The sequence below is a fragment of the Sciurus carolinensis genome, chromosome 9 (assembly GCF_902686445.1).
Source record: "Sciurus carolinensis chromosome 9, mSciCar1.2, whole genome shotgun sequence".
Taxonomy (NCBI): domain Eukaryota; kingdom Metazoa; phylum Chordata; class Mammalia; order Rodentia; family Sciuridae; genus Sciurus; species Sciurus carolinensis.
The window spans coordinates 65,472,036-65,488,420 of record NC_062221.1 but is presented as its reverse complement, the minus strand read 5'-3'; the positions used below and the strand labels follow the sequence as shown (position 1 = coordinate 65,488,420).

Below are 16,385 nucleotides of genomic sequence, written 5' to 3'. Positions count from 1 at the left end.
AGACTTCACTTTATAGTCACTTGAAAACTAGAGATAATAACATCAATCTCAAACATCTCCCCCTATGAAAATGAAATGTCTCATAAATTAAAGATACAACCAATGGGAAAGAGAAAGTTTAATTTTTTCCTCTTTATCTCTTTTAAAATATCAGTGCAAAAGAACTAGTATTTCCTGAACCAAAAATTGAGATGTAAGGTTTAAAAGTTGGTATAGTACTCCTAAGGAACAAAGGAGACAAAATATTTGATATTACGGCTTTCCATGAAAGGGAGGAAGTTTTAGTGTAGTTGAGAGAGTGAGTTCAGCATGTGGGGACTCACCCAGAACCTCAGCTGGCATGAAAGATTATCTAAGCTTCAGACATTTGAGAGTTGATGGATGCAGAAAAATAGCCTTGCTGGAATTTCCTTATCTAAGAGTAGTAACTTCTGGGAAATGAGGCCAGCATAAATTCCCTAAAGAGTTTGATGGTCCTAAAGATGGAAAGACTACTTGTATCTATATAGACAAAAATGTTGTTATAAACTTTCTCATCTCTCATCTCTTCTCCTAAAAACCCATTTGTCTATTGCAGTTGGTATCTTTATTAAAGACATCATTTCTCCCCGTTCCCTAAAAGTTAGGTATATAAACTTCTAACTATATCCACCATCAAGCTATTTCTTTTGTTGGCTCTATATGCTTATTAATCAAACTCCCCCCACTGCCTCCCTTCCTGAACCTGAGAGTAAAGGAAAAGTTTTCTCTTCCCTTAAAAGGGGTTAGAGGAAATCTTTTTAAAAATTTATTTTTAATTTTTTTTAAGTTGAAGATGGACACAATACCTCTATTTTGTTTATTTATTTTTATGTGGTGCTGAGGATCAAACCCAGTGCCTCACACGTTAGGCAAGCGCTCTACTACTGAGACACAACACCAGCCTAGAGGAAATCTTAACCACATACAGTTGTGAAACTAGCAAACTGCTTAACCTCTCTGTGCCTGAGTTTACTCAACTACAATGTAAAAATGGGGATAACAGTGTCTTCTTCATAGAATGAGCATGGGAACAAATTAATAAATTTAACAAGGTTAGTATCATGCATGGCATGGTTAGTATCAAGCATGGCACACAGTTTTTATTATTATATTCTATCACCAATCCACAGGAGATTCTTGAACTATTGACTAGGAAGTATTTAAAAATTTGTAATTTCTGGATATGGAGTAAAACTATTATGGCACATCCAGTTCTTATGTTTTAATTTTGTCTTTGGCATTAACAAAAAGGAAAAGAACTAGAATATAAGATCCCTTTAAATGTCTTATAGAGATTATTTTTTTCTCATATTTAGAATCTAACACATGAAAGTTCAAAGTATACAAACATAACCAGACCTGTACTGGTATTTTATGGAAGATTGAAAGGCAAGCCAAAGAACCTTAAAGATAAAAAATTAACCCTAACAAAAGCTTACTGCTTTGTTCTGTTTGTATGTTATTTGTATGTTTGTGAGATTTTTAATGAAGCAGAGAATCCTAAGGGATTTGTGTTTAGTAAAGATACCAACTGCAAGATGACAATTATTGGAGTATCAGGTAACTCCTTTTGTATATCCTAAAATGGTCAGCTCACTGAGAAAGAAAATGTTGAGTCTTCACTTTAAATCCTTGGCCCTCATAGAAGTTACATTTTTATGATATAGAGTATTTTTTTTTAAAGTGTCATAGAACAAAAATACATCTGCTAAAAATAAGTAACTAATATTAAAACAAAATGGGAAGCTATAATGTCACTGCCTAATAAGCAAAAGTAAGGTACAGGAAGATAGGTAAGTTTTCAAAGTAACCAAAGCACACTTTTAAATTTTAATTGTCCTACCTTTGGTCTTCTGTTACTCTTGACACGGGATACCAATTATTTTCACAGCTCATCTAAATCCTATTCATTGCTCAGGTGACCAGGCATCTTTTACCATGCTAAGTAATAAGATCTTTGGAATTTCTAATGCAATCCTTAAATTCCATGCTCTGTGGGTACTTACTTTGGGGTTATTAGGCAATGAACTACACTTATTTGGGTTAAGCTTAAATAAATAATAAGTATAAGCAGACACTTATAAATTCTGCTAAATATCATAAAGGGAAAAAATATTAGTGCTATGAGAAGGAGCCAGTCACCTAAAGGATATGGAAAAAGAATAGAATGAGAAAAAACAAAATAAGTAGATAATTAGGAGATAATGGGGGTTAGATACAGATTTGAAAGGGAGACTGTATGGTTAGAGCTTAAGGAGGAAAAGAAAGATGGAAGTCATGCAGTGAAGCCATATATATAGTGCTGTGCACATTCACAAAGGGTCTTGCAGCCCCACTACAGGGTTTAGATTTTATTCAGAGTACAATGGGAAATATTTTAAATGGGGAATGATATAACTCAATCTTTGTATTTAAAAAATCATTTGGCTAATGAACAGAGAATGGATTGGAGACAATTAAGAAAGAAGTGAGAAGGCCTGTTGGAGACTATTAGACCAGTTCAGGCTTTGTCTAGGCTAGTGGCTGTGACTGAGATATTGTGATAGGGAAAGGAAACAAGGATGACTCCTAGGCTTCTGACTTAAGTATGAATGGAGATGCCATTTACTAGACAGAAAAATAATTTAAGTTTCAGACAATTTTAAATCTGAAACACCAGGGAGAAATGCTGAAGAAATCAAATAGGACTGATATGTCTGGTGGTATTTAGGAGACACACATACAAAAATAATCAACTAGATACACATATAAGAGAAATCAATTAAAGGGTCTAACCCTGAGACACAGATATTTATTAAATAGTAGTTATTTTCAAAATCAAAAGTTTGAAAATTATCTTTGATATAAAAATTGTTTTTATCAAGACTAGAATAGTACTGAATACAATTTAAAAAGAATATCAATCTGAAAGATTCAAAGAAGTATAGAAATCACAAAAAGGAACAGAAACAGAAAATAACAGCACAAGCACAGTAAAGATAATCCAAGAGGGAAATTCCTGAGCCTACTCAATAATTATCTGGGGAAAAGGGTAGCCTGTCCTTGCCATCTATTAGAGGCAAGTGTATCAGAGGGGTACATTAAGCCTAGTTAAGAGTCACTAACTTATCAAGCATTAGAATAGTTCTCTTTTTTATTAATCAATTTTTTACTCCCTCATAAATAACTTGGTATTTTTGCTTGGTCTCAAAGATACTTTTTTGATAAACATTTAACTAGAATATGTCTAAATTTTGGTCATTCTGGGTCTCCCTAGGTTATGATGCTCCCTTTCAACAAAGATTCACTTCTTTTTTTATTTCAAGAAAAGCTTTCTTGAATGCATTGATTTCTAATTTCATATATTCTCTTCCTTTTACAAATATTCTTTTAGAAGTCTAATTATATACATTGTTGCACAGATATAACTGTTTTCCGTTGCTAATATTTTTCTAAATTTTTTAGATTCTTTTCATTTTTGTTTTCATTTTTTTTTTACTTTTCATATCCTCTAGATCCCCAAATGAGTTTCTGCAGTGTCTCTGTCTTTGTGTTCCAATTTCACTAATTGGTTGCTTTCTTTTTCCTGGGTTCTGCTAGCTCGTAATTAATCTCTTCTGGTTATTTAGTCACCTCTTCCTAGGAATCTTACATTTCTACCGTGTACATCTTCTTTCAGAGCAAATCTATGAATTGCTGATGACATTAAGATTAAAAAAATTTCATCTGATTGGGTCGATATTTTATTGTCTGTATATATATGTAATTTTTCTACTCCTTCTTATTAATATTTTTGTATCAATGCCAGGCCAGTTATTTTAAATGATCTATTATGAATAAACTGCATTTTGCTGGATCAGCTATTTGCAGAATACAGGGGAAATAGAAACACAGGTAATCTTCACAAGCTTTAACAAAGACTGTTATGTTATCTGTTCCTACAGAGGCAGACTGCTTTACCCAAATACGCATCCTATGGTTCTCTAAACAAAACCACATCATGGATGGTTTCTATTTAAGCCTACTCCCCCAATTCCCACAAGGCTTGTTATAAAATAGAAGGAATCGTGTTTTTACACCTTAAAAATGAGCTTTTAGAAGTATAATTTTGTATCATTCTAATTTCCACTACATTGAGCATTACTAGACAACTCATGTTTTTACTCTTCCTTTTCTACTGGATTCTGTAGCCAGTAAACTTTGCTTAAGCAGCATTGCCATATTTTGTTGTCCACAAAATAACATGTCATTGCAGTTTTACTTAACATAAGGTAGAATTGTGTGGGTACAAGTATTTATGTGTGTGTTTTATGTTTTATTTTCCTCGTTGCTTTTTTGTGTTTTCCAGGGAGGTCAGGGAGCAGATAATGACTAACGCTTTATCATAACTAAAAAGTCATACTTTTTTTTTTTTTTTTTTTTTTTTTAAAGTACTGGGGCACTTAACCACTAAGCCACATCCACAGTCCTATTTTACATTTTATTTAGAGAAAGGGTCTTGACGAGTTGCTTAGGGCCTTATTGCTGAGGCTGGCTTTGAACTTACAATCCTCCTGCCCTCAGCCCCTGAGCCACTGTGCCTGACAAAAAGTTTTATCTTTATAAACATATATTGAGAGACTGTCTATAATAACAAACAACCAGTGGTTGTATTTTGGCTATTACATAATGTACTTATTGAGTGGGACTGTGCTGGCAAGAAGATAAAAGCATGTATGGCCACACCGGGAAATTTGATTCTCACAAAAATCAATGAATTGGCATTATGACTTGATAATGTTAATTCCTACTGTTTTGGCTCACAGTGAATTTGTTTGGAATTTACCCTTGTTTAACTACTGAACCTACAAGGTTGAGATTTACTAGATTGACAGAATCTATTGCATATTATGGAATGTCAAGCAATGCTCAACATGCTACTTTCATCAGCTTAAAAAAATGGGGGCAGGCACATACTACAAATATAATTTCTATTCCAAGAAAAGAAAAGTAAATGTAATAGTTGTTAATTATAGAATGTTCCATTTAGCTCCTAAATTGCGCAATGTTTCATTTAATCTCTAAATTCAACAGCATTTAATTTAGTCCCTTTAGTTATATCATTTTCCTTCATCATGTTGTTTATGAACATTAAGAAGTACACTATGTATTCTTCTGGGTGTTTTAGCTTTTTAAATTCCACTGAGGATTTACTGGAAAAGTGATTATACTGACGTGCACTGCAGTCTTGTATATGTTTAATGTGGTGTGACCTCAAAGTTTCCATTACCTTTTTTTCCCCCAGGAATCTAACAGTCATGTTAATGAGATTTTACTATCTAGAAACACATTATATCCCAAACTGGCACTTTTCTCTTTCTTTTAAAAAGCAATAAGGACTGTTGGAAACATGACTTAAAACTTGACATTAATAAATACAATCTAATTTAAAAGAAAAAATTTGTGTGACTTTTTTGGATAATATTATTTGTTTTGCTTATGGTTTTTATTAATCTGGTAAAAGATTTTTAAAAGGTATGCATTTGGTAAGAGGTTAGATTTTTAAAAAGAAACACTTGAAAATTCAGATAATGGTAAAATGCTCAAAAGAGCAGAAAAAAGTTCCTATATCTTATTAAAAAACACTTTTAATCTTGAAAATGAATTAGGTTCAGACTAAACAAACAACAGATTAACAAATTAGAACAAACATGAAAAAGAAACTTGGATATTAAACATTATTAAGGGGAAGAATTGTTAAAAAAATGAAATTAACAATAATCATAGACAGCAAGAGTTTTATTACCTTCAGGACGATACTGAGCAACAATTGTTACAGCCTGGCCAGCATTTTTCAATGCAGTTGCTGCCTGCTCATGGCTAGCAGCTCTGAGATCAACACTGTTTACCTGTAAATCAAACCAAATCCTAATATGAGAGAAAATAAACACCCAGATTAGAAATTACAATGGCCTGCTGTTTGAGCAGGCATGGATAAATTACAATAATTTTGCCATTAAAATGTTATACAGTAAAACACAAATATTACTACCATTCAAAACCATTTTATACACTAAAAATATTTTGCTTACTGTCAATGAGTAACACGAAAACATCCCTTGCCCCCAAAATTGTCTAAGTTGGCTCTCTATTGTTGACAAATGTACTCAATTTGACTACCTGAGAAACTAACAAGCATGATCATTTTGTACATTATTTTAAGCAATGGGAAGGAAATTTGTTTTTGATTGTAGCATCTGTTTACTTCCTACTACATTCTCAACCCAAAAAGCTCAACTTACTTCCAATTTTTCCTTCCTCTCACAAACTAAAGCTTTTATTCTTTTGGTTTAATGGAAAAATAATTACTTAAAATAAGTCATATTTCAAAGACTAATTTAAAAAAGTAAATGTTATTAAATACATCAGGAGATTTTTTTTTTTAAATAAAGGGACGTTCCTTGGGTGAAATAATTACTGAGGTGGCCAATCCCACTCCAGAATAAGCAATTTTTATTCTGAAAGTTTGCCAATAGTTAGTATATACTGCAAGGCATACTACATTAAGAGACTGTTCCTTTTCCACTCAAAACAACTTAAGAGGTATTCACAGAAGCATTATAATTGAATGTACTAACCTTAAATATTTAATTTTTAAAAATTAAGAACCAGTAATGAATAGAATTCTGTGGTGTTCAGGGCCTTCCCTAAAACTTTCTGGACAGGAAGAACCATCACATCATTTTCATATGAAAATCTGCTTTGAGATCTAACTTAAAATCTGTTAAAGATCACATAACACGTTTCAAAAATTTGACGATGAGCCCAGAAATTCTTAGGATCATAAAATTACATAAAAGAACATTTTAACTATATTAAAATCTGATGCTTTATGTTATCTAAAAGGACATCATTATGCAACTAAAACACACTGCTCTTGAATGAAAACCAAGATCTGAAAACCCCAACCTAAATAAATGCGGTTATCAGAGAATATCTCTAGCTGAATATGGTTATATAAAAATAACAATGTATAAATAGTTCTACTTTGTACCTAAAGAAAATCCTCTTAATTCCCAGGAGAACAAATTGGGAAGGAAATTTAAAGGAAGATAAACTTTTATACATTATTATAGAAAAGATTAAAACTTTTAATGTTTGGTTACTCTTAGTGTAGTATATCTTTTATAACCTCTTAATCTTCTTGTGTCTTTGAAATTAAAATGTCTTTCTTAAAGAGAGCATATAAATAGAATTGTTTTGTGATCTACCTTATCAGTCCTTGCCTTTAAATGGAGTAGTTGATCCATTTATATTTAATTGAATTACTGGTAAAGATTCATATCATTAATTTTACTATTTGTTTTCCATTACTACTTCTTTGTGTTTGATAGAAATTTTCTAGTGTACCATTTAGATTTCCTTGTCATTTCTTTCATTACATATATTTTGAGTCATTTCTTAGGGGTTGCTGTGGGTTATAATTAACATCTTTTAGCCAGGCATGGCAGCACATGCCTGTAATCCCAGTGACCTGGGAGGCTGAGACAGGAGGATCGCAAGCCCAAGGACAGCCTTAACAACTAAGTGAGGCCCTAGGCAACTTAGCAAGACCCTGTCTCAAAAAATAAAAAAGAGCTGGAGATGTAGCTCCGTAGTAAACTGCCCCTGGGTTCAATTCGCAGTACCACCACTACCATCACCCCCCCCCCCCAAAAATCCCCAGTACCAACAACACAAACAAAATCTTATAATGATCCTATTTAATACCAACTTAATTTTAGTAGCATGTAAAAACTCCGCTCCTATATAATTCTGTTCCTTCTACCCAATTTGTGATGTTATTCTCATATAAATTTGGTCTTTATACAATGTGGGTCCAGCTACAGATATGTAATTATTGCCTTATTCATCTGTCTTTTTAATAAGTTTGGAGAAAAAAGGAATTATAAGTAAAAAAATACACTTATGCTGGTTTTGTTTTTGTTATTTGTATTCTCTGGTGCTGGGGATCAAACCTAGGGGCTTATGCATGCTAGGCAAGTGATCTATCACTGAGCCACACTCCCAGCCCTCTTATGCTGGTCAATGATTTACTTACTGGAATTCTGAATATGTCATCTCACTACCTTTTGGTCTCTATGATTTCTGAAGAGAAATGAGCTGTTCATGGCATATGATGAGCCATTTTTCTTTTGCTACTTTCAAGACTTTCTTTGGCTTTTGACAGTTTGATTTTGATCATCTATGGTATGTATCTCTTCAAGTGTATTCTACCTGGAATTGACTAAGTTTCTTGAATGTACATTTTAAGGTTTTCCAGAAGAATTTGTAAATTTTGGGTCATTATTTATTCAAATAGTCTTTCTGCCTCTTTCTCTCTCTCCTGTCCTGCAGGTACTCCAATTATTTTTATGTCGGTACATAAGACGACATACCACAGGTACTTTTTCAGTTCTTCAGCCTGGAAAATCTCAACTGTCCTATCTTGTAAGTTTATGATTCCTTTGTCAGCTTACATCTGCTGTTGAGCTTGCCCACAGAAATTTTTATTTTGGTTATTGTACTTTTCAACTCTAGAATTTTCTATTTGGGTCTTATAATTTCTATCTCTTTATTGAAATTCTCCACTGGGTTGAGATACCGTTTCTCTATTTTCCTTTCATTCTTTAGAATGTCTTCCTTTTATATTTTTGATATATTTAAAATATTTGATTTAAAACATTTGCCTAGGAAATTCAACATCTGGATTTCCCTAAGGATAATTTGTATCACTTGCTTTTTTTCTCCTGTATATGGGTCATTACTTTTCTGCATTTCTCATAATTTTTTGTTGATAACTGGACATTTAATATAAAGTTCGGCAACTCTGGGGGTGAGATTCACAACCTTATCCGGTGCTTACTGCTGCTATTTGTTACAGTTGTTTAGAGCCTTTCTGAATTCCACAAGGGTCATATTCTTTGTTGTGTGGGGCCACTAAATTTTCTGCCAGGTAAGCTTAGTGGTTAGTTAATGATTGGAAAGATTCCATTAAGTGCCTAGAATTAAAAAGTTGCCGCTTATATGTATGTTGGGGGAGCAGGCCTTCACCACCCAGGTAGTTAAAACATGCCTTGATCTTTGCTTTCTGCATGCACAGAGCCTAAGATTCAGTCAGAGATGAGAGCTGAGGGCCATTTAATTCTTTCTTCAGCATGCATAAAGTTGCATACAACCCCGAACACATGTGTGGCCTTCGAGATTCCAAGGATATTCCAAGGTTTTCAAAGGCCCTATGGAGAACTTATTTTCTAGCTTTTTCTTTTAATCTTTTTTATAAGCCTACTACTGCTTGTAAGAACTATTATTAGATATCTCAGAAAGTCATAGCCTATTCTTGTTTTGACAATTAGCCTGGGGAGAAAAAGTTCTTTAAGAGGAGGAGCTTAGAATCAGGTCAAATTACAGACAGCCTCCCAAATGGTATTCCAGGAACTACCAGTCAAATTATGACAGTTCTCTAGGAAAGAAGCTCTAAAAGAATTTTGCCTCACAAGGCTTCCCACAGTTGCACATCACTTTAAACACCTACCAGTAATGAACGAGAGTTGATTTCAATAAATGTTGCTATTAATATTTTTTCTTTAGTCAAATAATTTGGTGGGATATGATATTTCACTGTGGTTGTAAAAATACTTATTTTTTAGCTGGGTGGTGGCACATTCCTGTTATTTCAGCAGTTCAGGAGTCTAAGGCAGAAAGATTCCAAGTTTGAGGCCAGCTTCAGCAACTTAGTGAGACCCTCAACAATTTAGTGAGATCCTGTCTCAAAATAAAAATTTTTAAAGAATGTCTGGGGATGTAGCTCAGTTCAATTCTCTGCTCCCTCAAAAAAAAAAAAAAAATTCTTTTTATTAGGTATCAGCATTTTTAGTTAAGAGTTTGGACAAAAGTGTATGTCATGTAGCTGCTACTACAATCAAGATAGAGAAAAATTATTTCACTCTTATCCAAATTCCTTCAAAATCCCTTTATTCATTGGGATTTTTAAAATTCCCTGATGTCTACTATTAATACCTTTTAATAAGCTCAATGACCATTCGTATATCTTTTTGTATATCTTTGTGCATTTTAAAACTGGGTTCCTAATTGTTTTTACTGTTGATGTGTGGGAGATATTTATATAGTTATATATTCTGGATACAAGTCTTTTGTAGATATATCTATATATATCTACAATATATTAAAAAACACATAAAATACATAATATATAAATATATATATATACAATATATATAAAATAGATATATATCTCCACTAAGAATATATATTAATATATATGTCTCCACTAAGAATATTTTTTACCACTCTGTGGCTTGCTTATTTGTTTTCTAAATGGTATCTTTTTTTTTATGATTAGTGTTTTATGTTACTTGTCTATGGAATTGCTACTTAAACCAGAGTTGCAATGATATTCTCTAATGTTTTCTTCTAGAAAGATTATGGTTCTATGTGTCCCATTTAGATCTGCAATCTATCTAGAATTAAGTTTTATGGCTGTAATAAGATTGGTTCAGGTTCATGTTTTTACTAAGATAGTGAGTTGTTCCAGAACTATTAGATAAGAGCTTCCCTTTTTTACTGAACTAACTCGGTCCTTTTGATCCTATTTAAGAAATCTGCCTAATCCAAATTCACTAACAATTTTTTGTACATGTTCTTGTATAAGTTTAGTTCTATGATCTACTATTCACTTCAAGTTAAATCTTGTACATGATGTGAGAAAAGGTCCGAGTTTCTTTTTCTTTTGTCTGTTTACTCCATCAGTTACAGAAGAGGGTGTTACAGTCACCAACTCTGATTGTGAATTTTATTTTTCTTCTTAGTTCTCACAATTTTTGCTTCATATATTTTGAAAGGATTATTAGGCAGATGCATAGTTAGGACTACAATTTGATGAAATGTTCTTATTATTATGAAATATATCTATAACAACATTATTTGTCCTGAAATCTATTGTCTGATACTAATAAAGTACTTTCATATGGTGTTTACTTGATGTACCTCTTTTACTTACAACACACTGAAGTCAATTCCTGATACACTGTATAGTTAGGTTTTGCTTTTGTGAACCAAATTGACAATTTCTGCATCTTAAATAGTTTTTACTGTAATGTAGTTATTAAGAGAACTGGATTTCAATCTCTCATCTTAGTACCATTTTTTATTTACCCTGCATGTTCCTTTCTGTTATGGTTTAGATATGAGGTATCCCCTGAAAAGCTCAGGAGTTAGGCAATGAAGGATTGTTCAGATGAAATGATTATATTAGGAGAGCTATCCATTTGCTGGATTAATATTGAGTGGATTACTGGGAGGTAAGTATAGGCAGGTAGGTATGGTTGAAGCCCTTAGAAATTATATCTCCTCCCTGGCTCCCAAGCTCTCACTCCCTCACTCTCTGTTTCCTGGTTGCCATGAGCTGAGCAGTTTCCCTCCGGCGTACCCTTCTGCTATGATGATCTGCCTTACTCCAGGCCAAAAACAATGGAGTCATTTGACCTTGGACTGAGACCTCTGAAACCATGAGTCCTACAAAAACTTTTCCTCCTAAGTTGTTCTTGTCAGATATTTTGGTAACAGCAATGCAAAACTGACAGTCACACTTCCTTTTGTGTGTGTGTAGCATTTATTTTTTTAATTTAATGTCCTGTATTGATTTTAAAACTATACTTCTTTGTAGTGTTTTTAGTGTGTTGGCTAGAGATTATGATATGTAGCTAAAAATTATCAATTCCCCCAAATTTTACACTACTTCACAAGCTATGTAAGAAACAATTGTATAATCCCATCTTCCCTTTCCATTTGTATTGTGGTGGTCTTGTATTTTACTTCTACACAAGTTGCAAATCCCACATACACTGCTTTTATTTTCTGTCAATAGTCTAATAGTATAATATCTAAAATTGCTTTTAAAAATTTAAGAAGAGATATTTTATATTCCTTCAGGAATTTTTCTTTTTTCTGTTTTTCCTAATCCCCTTTTGTAGATCTAGGGTTACATCTGGTATAATTTCTCTTCACTCAAAACAATATCTTTAGTATTTCTTGTTGATCTGCAAGAGATGACAAATTCTCTCCACTACTGTCTGTCTGAGAATGTCTTTACTTCATTTCTGATGAATAATTTCTCTGTACATAGAATTCCAGGTTGACAATTTTTTCTTTTAGCACAATCAACACACCATTCAATTGTGTTAGGTCTTCTAATGTGCCTAGAGAAAAGTAAGTTGACATTCGTATTACTATTCCTTTATATGGAATATGTTATTTTTATGCTTGCTTCTAAGACATGCTCAGAAGTACAGGTTTCTAGCACTTTGTGATGTAGAAAGATCTAGTTTTCAGTGTATCCTGAGTTTCATATTCACAGATTTGTGAGTTGATATTTTTCATCACTTTTGTTAGCTTTTTTTTTTTTTTGTCATCTCCTCTTTTTCAAAGATGCTGTCTGATTTTGTTCCACAGAGCTTGCACACTTTGTGTTGACTTTTCTTCGAAATCCCCACCAACCCACCCCAAATTTCAATTTGGAAACATGGATTCTTTCCTCTGCTGATTTCAGTGTATTAAGTCTTTCATATAAAATTTTCATCTCTGATAGTTTACTTCTAGCAATTCCATGTGATTTATTTTCTGTAGTTTCTGCCTTTACTGAAATTCTCCCTTCTCTTGGTTCCTACTAGCTTTACCTCTGAATCCTTAAGCATTTTTATCACCATCATGATTTTAAAATAATCATTTTATTTTAGTTTTTTTGTGGTATTGGGTCTTGGGCCCAGAAGCTCTTTGCCACTGAGTCATACCCCCAATTCTTTTTATTTTGAGACAGGGTCTTGCTAAGTTGTTGAGGTTAGCCTCAAATTTGCAATCCTCCTGCCCTAGACTCCCAAACTGTTGGGATTATAAATATGTGCCACACACCCAGTTACCAGATTATTTTGTTAGGTTAAGAATAATGGATTCTTGGTGCTAGGGTTGTAGCTCTGTGATAAAGTGCTTGCCTAGCATGCATAAGACCCTAGGCTCAATCCCTGCAAAAAATGAAAAAAGAAAAAGAAAAAAGAAAAAAAGTGATGAATTCTTGAGCCTTTCTATGTTCTAATACTGCAAGAAGGCTCTATTTCTGCCTTAAAAAATCTTTTGCAATAATCACTACTCTTGGCAATAATCACTATTCTTGGGTAATACTATGCTTTTAAAACTATTTAGCCTTAAATATGTAAATGTAGTTTTCATTTAGTAGCACTATAAATTCATAGTTTTATTTTCTAATTGTAGTGCATAATCCTTAATAAATAATTTTTTGCTGCATATTTGAAAACTCAAGTGCTCAAGAGTTATTTTCATTTAAACACCAGTTGGAACCACTAAAAATTGGTTTCTACTTATTTTGTAAATGATCAAAAGGACTTAACCTATCCTTGAATTCAAAAGGGTAGGATGTAGGAGTATGTTGGTACATCTAAGTCTGTACAGGGGAAATTCAGATGGTGAGAGGCACTGATCTGAAAACTGCATAAAAGATGCAATTTATATTTCTGGTACGTGTTTCCTATCACATTTCAGTCACATTTATCTTTAATTTGATGAATTTCTTCTGATATTTTAAATTTTGTAGTTGAAAAGGTCTCTTTTTGTCTCTATCAAAGAAATGGTTTAAAATAGCAATAATAAATAGCACTGGTCTTGACCCAGGATAATAAAGCTAAAGTTCCAGAAAGTGTTACCTTACACTTAATTAAAAACAAAACAGTATATGATGACATAGGGGTTAAGGTGTCCCATTTATGTGCTATTATGGGTAAACAAATCTCTAAATTTTAGTTTTGTTACTGAAAAAAATTTGCTAAAGATGATGCTCCTGGGAGCCTACCACAAGTAATGCAAAATAGCTCACTAGAATACCGTCCACTGAATTCTGGTAGTACTGGATTTTCACTAATAAAGTAAATAAAGTGCTACTGAAACACACACACACGTATACACAAACAACAACAAAACTTACAATACAAAATTTAGAACATGAGAAAAAAAACTCACCACAAATCACTATAACAGATCGTGTATTGGATACCTATGAACTTTAGAAAATATATTTAGAAAAATATTGGTTTTTTTTTTGGTACCAGGGATTGAACCCAGGGACACTTAACCACTAAGCCACGTCCCCACCCCTTTTTTATATTTTATTAGAGATAGGATCTTGCAGAGTTGCTTAGGGCCTTGATAAGTTGCTGAGGCTGGGTTTAAACTCTCGATCAAGTCACTGGGATTACAAGCATGCACCACCGTGCCTGATCAGGAAATAAAACTATTATATACAGAAAATAACAAGTATATTTCACAGAAAAACCTGAAAGCATATCAGAAGGCATAAGTTAGCAAGACTCTATTGAAAACACCAAGGTAGGCTGTAAAAAGAACCAGAGAATGTGTGGGGAAGAAAAATGATACTCTGAAATTAAAACCTTAGTTTTGTCTTAAAAAAGCAGATTAGATTACATATAAATGAAGAAAGCTTATAAGCCAGAAAATAAATTTGAGGAAATGATGGAAATGAAGTAGGAGACAGTTCATAAATATGAAATTGGGGTTAAAATATACAAAGAACAGAATAACATCCACCCGTAGGAATTCAGTAAGAACAGAATTAGGCATAACACAGGAAGGCAAATTTGAAAAGCTAATAGCTAAGAAGTTTCCAGAATTAATGAAAAACATGATTCCTGATTTAGTAAGCATAATGAATCCTAAACAGAATAAATAAAATGCTAGATATGCACACATTTTAGTGAAATTGCAGCACTAAGACTGAGATCTTCAAAGCAACCAAAGAAAAGAAATTTGTTAATTTTTTTAACAAAAAAGGCAGCAGGCCTTTTTTTGTTAAGTAGCAATAAACAATCCAAACAGCATAAAACAATATCTTCAAAGTATTTAGAGATAATAGCTGTCAACCTAGAATTCTAGATTGAATATGAAAGAGTACAAAACAAAGAATTTTCAGACAAAGGGTATTTACCATTAAGGAACCATTGCTGAAAGAACAAACCAAGAGCTCTCATTAAGGTATATTTGGATATTTGAAGAACATATTTGCTTTTTACAATGACTAAGGAGCATGGAGAAGATGGAAGCTAGAAAGTGTCAGTTCTACATAACAATAAACTGTCCAATCCAAATTATATTAGTAGTCAGCTGAGAAACTCAGAATAAAGAAAAAGGTAAATAGCAACAACAACAAACTGTATACCATGTGGGTAAAGTGTCAAAAACCGAACAATAAAATTAAATAATAAAAATACATTTGGGGGGTATAAAACTGAAACAATATATTACAAATGGCATAATTAGAATTAAAGTTTCCCAAGCTCTGTGATCATAAGAGAGGACTACAGAACGATAGATTAGTTTTGGTCTAAAACTGAATGGGTAATAACCAACATAAACACACATATTGAAAGTAAAAAGAGGAGAGAAGATGATACCAAGCTAAAAAAAAAAAAGAGAGAAAGAAAAAAAAACCACACAGCCACATTAATATCAGACAATACAGACTCCATGGGGAAAAAAAAATTATTATATATAAAGAGAATCAATATATAATGACAAAAAGCTCAACTAAGTAGGAAGGAAAGACAATTCTAAACTTGCATGCACCTAATAACAGTTTCAAAAGAAAAAAGCTAATGGTGCAAGGACAAACTGCTAAACTCATCATCATATTCAAATAGTTAAAAAAAACTTCTTTTAATAAAATATCAAGAAGAAAACAAAGTATACAGAAGTACAAACAGCTCTGCAAGTAATAAAGTTAACAGAGAACACATACTCCCTTCAAACACATTTATAAACACTGACCCCTTGTAAGAAAGTCATCTACAATCATACAGAACTTGATCTCTGACAACGCCATAATTCTGCAATTCAATTGTAAAAGGGTAAGATATCCAAGAAATACCCACAACTTTAGGTTAGGAAAAAATCTACTTTTAATCATTAATAGGTCACAGTTAATGAAGATAAAAATATCATCTTGATTACTTGATTAACATATCCTACCGATATAATACGATCTCCTTTTCTGAGCTCTCCACTTAGATCAGCAGGTCCTCCAGCCAAGATGAAAGAAATAAATATTCCTTCTCCATCTTCACCTCCTACAATGTTGAAACCAAGGCCTGTTGAGCCACGATGAAGAACAACTTTTCTTGGTTCCCTAAAAATTAAAAAAAAAAAAAAAAAAAACTTTGAAATTTTATTTAGAAACTGGCATTCTATCAGTGAGAACTTCCTAATGAAAACTTTAGTATTATGTTATTAAACTATATAGAAAGCTAGTTGAAATACCTAAGGATTTT

At 32.8% G+C, this 16,385-nt stretch overlaps 1 protein-coding gene across 17 annotated transcripts in view; it reads right to left on the bottom strand.

Annotated features, from left to right (window-relative positions):
• Dlg1 (discs large MAGUK scaffold protein 1) overlaps positions 1–16,385 on the bottom strand; it is a 261,124-nt gene that overhangs the window by 63,508 nt on the left and 181,231 nt on the right. For all 17 annotated transcript variants that reach the window (XM_047563705.1, XM_047563703.1, XM_047563711.1 and 14 more), the window contains 2 exons: positions 16,087–16,243; positions 5,786–5,888 (listed from right to left, as the gene is read on the bottom strand). In XM_047563705.1, coding sequence (XP_047419661.1) covers positions 5,786–5,888; positions 16,087–16,243 — 260 coding nt within the window. The remainder of the gene's footprint in view (positions 1–5,785; positions 5,889–16,086; positions 16,244–16,385) is intronic.